The sequence below is a fragment of the Micromesistius poutassou genome, assembly GCF_964030765.1.
Source record: "Micromesistius poutassou genome assembly, chromosome: 5".
NCBI lineage: Eukaryota > Metazoa > Chordata > Actinopteri > Gadiformes > Gadidae > Micromesistius > Micromesistius poutassou.
The window spans coordinates 2,364,284-2,373,131 of NC_140275.1; the positions used below are offsets into that span (position 1 = coordinate 2,364,284).

Here is an 8,848-nt window from a genome sequence, read left to right on the forward strand (position 1 = left end):
TGTGTGGTCCCCATGTGTGTGTGTTTGTGTGAGACCAAGTGTCTGTCTGTGTTTGTGTCCATGTGCTTCCATGACCAGAGCGCTTTTGGACCGACCTACCGGACTAGACCAGAGCCCTTATGGAGGACATGTGTTTCTGATTAGCCGGGCTGAGATTAGAGGGGAGGGGGGAGGAGCAGGAAGGGGGAGGGGCAGGGGGGGGCAGAGAGGGGAGGAACGAGAGAGAATCAGTGGCTGTCGCGTCACCACCATCACCTCCACCCCTCTCCACTTTTTCACCACCTACCCATCACTTTGTCACCACAACCTCCCCACCACCCTAAACCCTAACTCTAACCCTAACCCTAACCTGTCACTTTGTCACCACCACCTGTCACTTTGTCCCCTCCACCCCTCTCCACCTTGACAGCACCATCCTAGCTATCACTTTTTCAGGAACATGCGTTGTCTAAATATGTAAACACTCCAACGCTCGACCAATGAAACCATTTCCTGTTGAGCCTGTAGCTATATGCAGCAGATCAGAGTCAAGGTTAACAGTTGGTTTTGTGTGTGTGTGTGTGTGTGTGTGTGTGTGTGTGTGTGTGTGTGTGTGTGTGTGTGTGTGTGTGTGTGTGTGCGTTTGTGTGTTCGGTTCCGTGTGCGTGCGTGGGTGTGTACATGCATGTGTGCGTAAGTGGGTGTTGTTCTGTGTGTGTGTATGTGTGTGTGTGTGTGTGTGTGTGTGTGTGTGTGTGTGTGTGTGGCTGTGTGTGTTAGGATTTGTGAATTGCGTCAGGGTTTTTTTTTGCTGGAGTGTTGAAATAACAGGGAAGTGGCAGCACTTTTATTATGGTGATAATTTCATTCCATGGAGCCGATCAATTCTTCCCCATTTATATGGTCTCTCCATGGTCACTCCATGGCCACTAGATGTGGGGAGGTCTCCACCACTTCCTCCATGTGGCGACCAGCACCAACTAAACCACCAGAGGAACCTTCCAGCTCTTTACATCCCCAACTCATCTAACCGCTGGCGTGTGTTTGTTTGTTGACGTTCTTGGAACCTTCCAGATGTTCCGGTCAGGGTCAACACACACGCGGGACGGAGCACGCATCACAGAGTTCCCGCTTAAACAAACCGATCACCATTAAGATACGTCCTACCAGAATGCACCACCCTCCACAACACCTCCACCCCCGACTTCCTCCACCACCACGGCCTCTCTTCTTTATGAGAACGCTTTATTACAGTAGGCAGACAGGCTGCCCCAGAGCCCCGGGACTCAGACAGGATCAAACACACACGTTTGCACACACACACACACACACACACACATACACACACACACACACACACACACCTACGTGCGCATGTACGCACACACACTCACACACACCCACGCAAGGCCTGCTGTTATGGAGGCCGCTTCCGAAACTTTTGGCAGACCAGGAAGTGTGTGTGTAAGTGTGTGTGTATGTGTGTGTGTGTGTGTGTGTGTGTGTGTGTTAAAAGGCTCTTGATTGATGAGTTTAGGGAAAAAAGGAACAGCCTCAGAGCTTTGAGTAAAGCAGACAGACAGAGAGACAGATGTCAGAGAGACAGACAGAAGCAGGGACAGACCAATGGCATGGAGACAGACGGATATCAGAGAGACGGACAGTAGTCAGTGAGACAGACAGATGTAGGGTAAGACAGCATGCAGACAGAGGCAGAAACAGACGGATTCACAAAGTTTTAAGGAAATGATTCAGCTCTGACTAGCGTGGAAGAGTTGGATAAATGTTTCAGCAGTATAAACTAAAATAAATTAATGTCAGACAACTTTGCATAACAATCTCCATATCCATGCACCGTATTTTCTCAACTGCTCAATTAGCAATAAGAAATGTTGGAGAGCATAAATACGTGTTGAATTATTGTTCATCGTCTCTGGGGCTTCATTCTACACATTCTACACTATTCATTTTCCCATTGTCAGCAGATTAGTGGTAATAACATTTTTGGCAGTGTGCGATATAAGCTGCTGGAGCACAGTGGTGTGAACACATATGGTATGCATCCACACATATAGGCTAAGGAGCCACACAGACCCTCACCCCACCCCCACCCAGCTCCCAGTGCCTGCACTCCAGGCTTCTCTCCTGCTCCACAGCCCTACGCAAACCCTTCCCTGGCGGCTCATGCTCCTCATTCTCCTCAACTTTCCATAAACGGAGGACTTATTGTATGTTGCACGTCCTTGCACTTAAAAATAGTACTTCGTATTGTGTAGCGTCTTATCCTAGCTATTTTTGTTGTATATGGGGAATGGTTTAACCTAGTGATTGTTAGTGCTTGGCACTTGGTTCTATGAACATCCTTACTGTACCGACAGCGGTTTATTGTGTCTGCAAAATGCCCTCAATTTAAATATAAATGAACCAACAAGCCCTTTAGAACATAATATATATTATATAATAACGGACAATGTGACAACAGCATACACAGGCAGAAGAGGCCAGGTCTGTTGAGAAGTCTGGTTGGTCAACAGTGGTGGGAAACACGGTCAAAGAAACAGGCGGTCAGAGATACAGGCTGCCATTTCACGCATCGCCAGCAGCTGACACCGATCTCCGCCACACTCCAGGTTTCGGTGCTCGGTGACTGGAACAGATAGAGAGGGGAGATGGTTTTAGTTCAGAATTCCAGTAAGGAACAGCTTATTTTTGTTGGAAGCACAATTGTCTGTGGCCGGGCCTTTGGAAGTACATTTCGCCCGCCCATCTGCCAGGAGACGGAGGAGTGGGTACTGCTGCCCTCTAGTGGTGACCTAGTATACGTGTTCTCAATAACATCGATGAGTAAACATTGTTATTCCACCGTCGTGGTGCTCAAAACCCCGTGAAGCCTCTGTGGTTTTGTGAATAAGCACAAGCAGATGATTGTGTTTCAGCATTGTTTTATTCAAACCCCTATGTTTATAATTATGTAGTTCTGAGCAGAAAATAGGTTTTGGGTTATGTGGGGAATGTAGCTGGCTCTTACTTGCCATGTCATCATTTGCCATGGGAAACGGCGATAAGAGCACAGATGTGCTCAGCCTCGCTGACAACTAAACACGGGAGAAAGGAATAAACCATGAAGTTTGCCAGAGGGGAAGTACTTTAGCTATTTGGAATACAAATCAACAGAACATCAAATACTGGGCCACAAGGATCATTAAATGGCATTCAAATGAGAGTTGCATAACAGGACATAACAGATTGTAATTATTAACGATTCTTTGGATGAAAATAAAAAGATGGGATTTATTTAAGACCTGGATTCATCCCCCCTTAAAAATGTGGTTTACCCCTCCTGAAATCCTTAAGTACTCTGCAATTTTTACTCTAAAGTATTTGAACTAACTTTGAGAGAGGCTGACACAAACACATGTGTCGTAAAATGTGGGCCTTTTTCTTGGTCGTGACTCTGGCCATCTCCGCCGACGCGTCAGGGAACGACAGCCACGCTCCGGCGGAGGAGACGCGCGTCATCGCTCGGGGGAAACTGCTGGTAGGTAGCCTACCGGCGGAGCGCTCTGTATAGTTTCACCGCTGACTCTCCATTGAATGAACGGGATCCGAATCCGCCTGACGTGTGACGGCTGTGCTCACGATGCATGTCGACAACCCACCAATAATACTTTTGCCGAACCTGTCAGTTCTAATCGTGTTTCAGGACACGGGCCCTATTTCAGGACCTACGGGGCTGGCGTTTTATTCAGTCTTGATGCATTTGGTCTAAATAGGAACATGATTTATATCGGCTGACTGTCAACTGTCATCTGTTCTCAGGCTCCCAGCGTGGTCGGGTGAAGCATCAAGAAGATGCCGGAACTCCACCATTTCCTGATGGAGCGCTGGGCATTGTAGTATCCTCCAACTGTGACCGTTAAGTCCTTAGACGGTGAATGTGTGCCTTCATCAATTAATTTGATCAGCCATTCATAAAATTCAGACGGTGATTGTGTTCCTTCATTCATTAATATGATCAGCAGTTCGTCGTTCATGTGTAATGAGCCTGGGATAGTAACTCACTCTACAATAAGTATGTGCACCACCATGCCCATATATAGTATTATATAGTCTACAGTGCTTCCAAACCTGGGGGTCCAGACCCCACTTGTGGTCTCCTACTCTGCTCATGGGGTCACAGGGGGATTACAGACTAATGTGATTAGGAGTAGAGATGATGAGCAGATGTTTATTAAGCAGATGTGTGAGAAGCGAATGCACAACGCCGTATTAGTTGGGGTCTCCAGATCTCAGACCTATACACAGGGTCCCCAGACCTATACACAGGGTCCCCAGACCTAGACACGGGGTCCCCAGACCCAGACACGGGGTCCCCAGACCTAGACACAGGGTCCCCAGACCTAGACACGGGGTCTCCAGACCTAGACATGGGGTCCCTAGACATGGGGTCCCTAGACCTCAGACCTAGACACGTGGTCCCCAGACCTAGACATGGGGTCCCTAGACCTCAGACCTAGACACTGGGTCCCCAGACCTCCCAGACTGAGACACGGGGGTCCCCAGATCCCAAACCCAGACTGGGGGTCCCAGGCTGCTACCTAGCTTGTTGCTAGCTGAGAGCTAACCCCCCTGCTCCTCCACTCACCACCCAAGAGACCAGGTGTGGAGACCAGGTGCGGAGGGGCTGGTGTTTCCCAGGGAGAACTGCAGTCCCTCTCTCTCTCTCTGTCTCTCTCTCTCTCTCTCTCTCTCTCTCTGTCTCTCTCTCTCTCTCTCTCTCTCTCTCTCTCTCTCTCTCTCTCTCTCTCTCTCTCTCTCTTTCTGTTTGATGCTCTGTTGTTTCCTTAATCTCCACCGTAGCCATAACCTGGAGTATGATTCCTCGGAGGAGAAGGACCCCCGTCTGATCTTCTACGATGACAAGGACGAGGTGGTGCAGGTGAGGAGACTGCTGGGGGGGGGGGGGGGGGGGGGGTTTGGTCTGACTTGCTCATCGGTTATCGGTGAATCCGGAGGGCCGGATGGTTGAGACGTGTTGGGAGATGTTTGTGGAGGAGTCACGATACTTTCAGAGCAGATCTCACTCGGATAGTGGCGCTAGAGAGAAAGGTAGACACCGACACATACGCACCCAGACAAACACACACCCAGACACGCACACATGCACACACACACACCCTCAGAGACTTCTCCAGACAATATTCAGAACATCCATGCCTCTGTAAATGCATTAATGTAATTTAATGAATGTCTTTTGTTTAAAATGAAATGTCAGTTGTTTACTTTATTACTGGCACCAGCGTTTGTATTTGTTTTTTTTATTTTTCGAGAGAGAGAACTAATGGGTGATTTCATTGCAGTCATTCATTAACTTACATTCCTATCAGACGGTCCGTGTGAAAGAGATGACGGCGGACGCTATCGGCCAGCTGCTGGAGGCCCGCGGCTTCTACAAGAGGAGCCAGAAGGGAGAGGAGGTTCCTGAGGAGTTCCAGAACTTCCCCCTGCACGCCCCCAGAGACGAGCTCTGAGGGCCCCTAGTGGCCGCGGACCGCCGCTGCAGCCCTGTCGCTTAATGACGAGTGGGGCTCCAAGGCTCACGTCAGCCCGGCCCCACTCTGATGGCTCCTTGACAGGCTGCGGCTGCGCAGTCCGAACTCCGTCACCCACCCCAAAAATATAAATTGTCAAAAAAGTATGTGTTGTTATGATAATAAATATTTGAGACGGCTCCATAGAAAGAATGGTTTTTTTTGTGAATCGGTTGTGAATTGGAACTCATTCAAAAATAACTCGTAGGCCTAAATGTAAAAAAAAATGTAAATGGTGTAGGACTTCATAGCCTGCTCATTATGGGTCATAATAGTTATTCTATAGTTACTTCAACTTCTAGTAACTTTAGTGCTGGTTGAGGTTAATCTGCAGCCTGCCTCCTGTCAGATAATCTGATTATCACTGTGTGTTAGAGTGTGTGTCTGTGTCTGTGTGTGTGACATCAACAAGGATTATCAAAGGGCGGGCGGAGCTCCGAGGGAGTGACACATGGCCCCCTAACACAGCGCCCAGCCCCGGGTCGGTACCGTCCGGTCGTCGCCGTCATGCCGGTGTTCCTCTCCCCCGGGCCGCAGACGCTGCGCGCAGGGCTGTCCTACGTCGGGAGCGCGGTGTTCGCCAACAACCGCACGACGGACAGCGACTTGGCCCAGGAGCAGGACGACAGATCAGGTTCGCACCGTTCGTACCGTGTTCCTGACCCCGTGGGACCATCCGGAGATCCACGGTTTGCTTTTCGCAACGAACAGAATGTCAACAGGCGAGATCCGAATGGTCTCTGCAGTGCACATAGGGGCTAATAACAATATTACTACTAAGAATAATAAGAATAAGAATAACACACTTAGACACTGACATGTCCTTCTTTTTTCCTATAATTGGTTGTGTAATGGAAGAGATACAGTCAGACAGCTTGGTAATGGAAGAGATACAGTCAGACAGCATGGTAATGGAAGAGATACAGTCAGACAGCATGGTAATGAAAGAGATACAGTCAGACAGCTTGGTAATGAAAGAGATACAGTCAGACAGCATGGTAATGGAAGAGATACAGTCAGACAGCTTGGTAATGGAAGAGATACAGTCAGACAGCATGGTAATGGAAGAGATACAGTCAGACAGCTTGGTAATGAAAGAGATAGTCAGACTCCTTTGTAATGGGAGAGATACAGTCAGACCAATAGACAATGAAGAGATACAGTAACGGTAATGGCCTCTTGTGTCTCCAGGGGTCCACGAGCTGGTGTCCCACCTGCCGCTCCAGATGCTGCTCTACTTCAACATGTTCTACTTCCCCTGCTGGTGGGCCTCCGCTGTGGCCATGCTGCACCTCAAGGTGGGCTGGGAGGCTAGTTATTACTGTTAGTTAGTACTGTTAGTACTTTAGTTGGTGAGTCAGATGGGGAGTTATTAGTTAGTGAATGAGTCGTTACTTGTACTTACAGCGGTGTGCACTGCTTCTATAAAATACTAGTTGTGTCATATACAATCCACTATGACTATAAGACCTTAAAGCTAATAAACCTGTATCTATTCATCGTCCTTATGGCTACGTTTCACGTTCTATGTACGCCTTGTTAATCTGTGTGTGTGTGTGTGTGTGTGTGTGTGTGTGTGTGTGTGTGTGTGTGCAGCTCTGCCTGCTCCCAGGGTACTACCAGGCCCTGCTGGTCACCGGGGTGATCCTGCTGACCGCCATCGAGGCGGCGCGCCTCTACCTGGGCTGGGTGGGGAACCTCACCGAGCAGGTACCCCCGCACGCCCCTCTACTCTCCCTCAGGTCCTCCGGGACCACAATAACAGGGCTGCCGAATAAACCGGAGCTCTATCAGGAAGGAGACCGCGTAACGAGAGCGATATGAACCGAAGAGTGGGAAAAAAAAGTGTGTGTGTTTGCGTGTGTGTGTTTGCCTGTGTGTGTGTGCATGTGTGTCTCCCATTGGTGACAGGCTGTGAATATTGAAATCAACAATTGAGCTGGTGACTCATTTTCATCTTCAAACACATTTTAACAGATTCTCTCCATACCCCCTCTCTCATTCACTCACTCACTTCCTTCCTTTCTTTCTTTCATGCCTTTATGTCCATCCTTCCCCTCTCTCTCCCCTCCATCCCTCTCCCTCTCTCCCACCCTCTCTTCCCTCCGTCTGTCCCCCCTCTCTTTCTCCCCCCCCTCTCTCTCTCTCCCCTCCATCACTCTCTCTCTCCCTCTCTCTCTGTCTACCCCCTCTCTTTCCCCCCTCTCCCTCTGTCTCTCTCTCCCTCCCCTCTCTCTGTCCCCCCTCTCTCTCCTTCCCCTCTCTCTCTCTCTCCCCCCCCCTCTCTCTCTGCCCCCCCCCTCTCCCCCCTCTCTCTCTCTCTCTCTCCCCTCCCTCTCTCTCTCTCTCTCTCCCTCCCCCTTCTCTCTCTCTCTCTCTGTCCCCCCCTCTCTCTCTCCCCCCCTCTCTCTTTCTCCCCCCTCCCTCTCTCTCTCTCTCTCTCCCCCCCTCTCTCTCTCCCTCCCTCCCTCTCCCTCTCCCTCCCCCCCCCCCCTCCTCCCCCAGGTTCCGGAGCTGGCTGCGTTCTGGCTGCTGTCTGTCTCCTTCCAGCTGCCCGTGCTGCTCTTCTTCCTGACAGACGCGGCCATCCTGATCCTGCCCCTGGAGCGGGCGGTGCACGCCGTCCTGCTGCTCTTCCTGTTGGCCCAGATCGGCTGCTCCTTCCTGGCCCTGCGCGCCATGACGCGCAAGCTCACGCTGCTCTTCCACCTGCGGCAGATTGGGGAGGTGGAGAGCCTCCACCCCCAGCACCACCCCCTGCCCCCCCCACCACCGCAGCGTTCTGCCCATGACCGGGGACCCCCATCGGAGGTGACGGAGGTGCAGAGGAGGAGGGTGGAGGTGAAGGATCTAGTGGCAGGCGAGGGTGAATGATCTAGTGACAGGCGAGGGTGGGGGTGAATGATCTAGTGACAGGCGAGGGTGAATGATCTAGTGACAGGCGAGGGTGGGGGTGAATGATCTAATGACAGGTGAGGTGGGGGTGAATGATCTAGTGACAGGTGAGGGTGGAGGTGAATGATCTAGTGACAGGTGAGGTTGGGGGTGAATGATCTAGTGACAGGCGAGGGTGGGGGTGAATGATCTAGTGACAGGCGAGGGTGGAGGTGAAGGATCAAGCGGCAGGGGAGGGTGGGGATGGATGGATGGAGGTGAATGATCTAATGACAAGCGAGGATGGGGATGAATGGATGGAGGTGAATGGGACACATGCATCAACTGCCGCATCGCATCTTGTTCGCTGTCCACCTTTTGATAAAAAAAATAAAAGATTTTCA

General features: G+C 50.5%; 2 protein-coding genes across 2 annotated transcripts; both read left to right on the forward strand.

The window, feature by feature from the left end:
* Positions 1-3,391: 3,391 nt before the first annotated feature.
* On the forward strand, positions 3,392-5,510 carry selenoe (selenoprotein e; the record flags this gene model as incomplete). The annotated part of the gene is made up of 4 exons (XM_084467585.1): positions 3,392-3,517; positions 3,799-3,875; positions 4,840-4,918; positions 5,367-5,510. Exons 1-4 carry the CDS (start codon positions 3,395-3,397, stop codon positions 5,508-5,510), a joined length of 423 nt encoding a protein of 140 aa, XP_084323711.1. The 5' UTR covers positions 3,392-3,394.
* Positions 5,511-6,069: 559 nt separating this feature from the next.
* LOC311343944 (transmembrane protein 17A) lies at positions 6,070-8,444 on the forward strand (the record flags this gene model as incomplete). Its single annotated transcript, XM_084468902.1, has 4 exons — positions 6,070-6,204; positions 6,762-6,868; positions 7,167-7,280; positions 8,076-8,444. The coding sequence occupies exons 1-4, from the start codon at positions 6,078-6,080 to the stop codon at positions 8,442-8,444; spliced, it is 717 nt and encodes a 238-aa protein (XP_084325028.1). The 5' UTR covers positions 6,070-6,077.
* Positions 8,445-8,848: the final 404 nt, after the last annotated feature.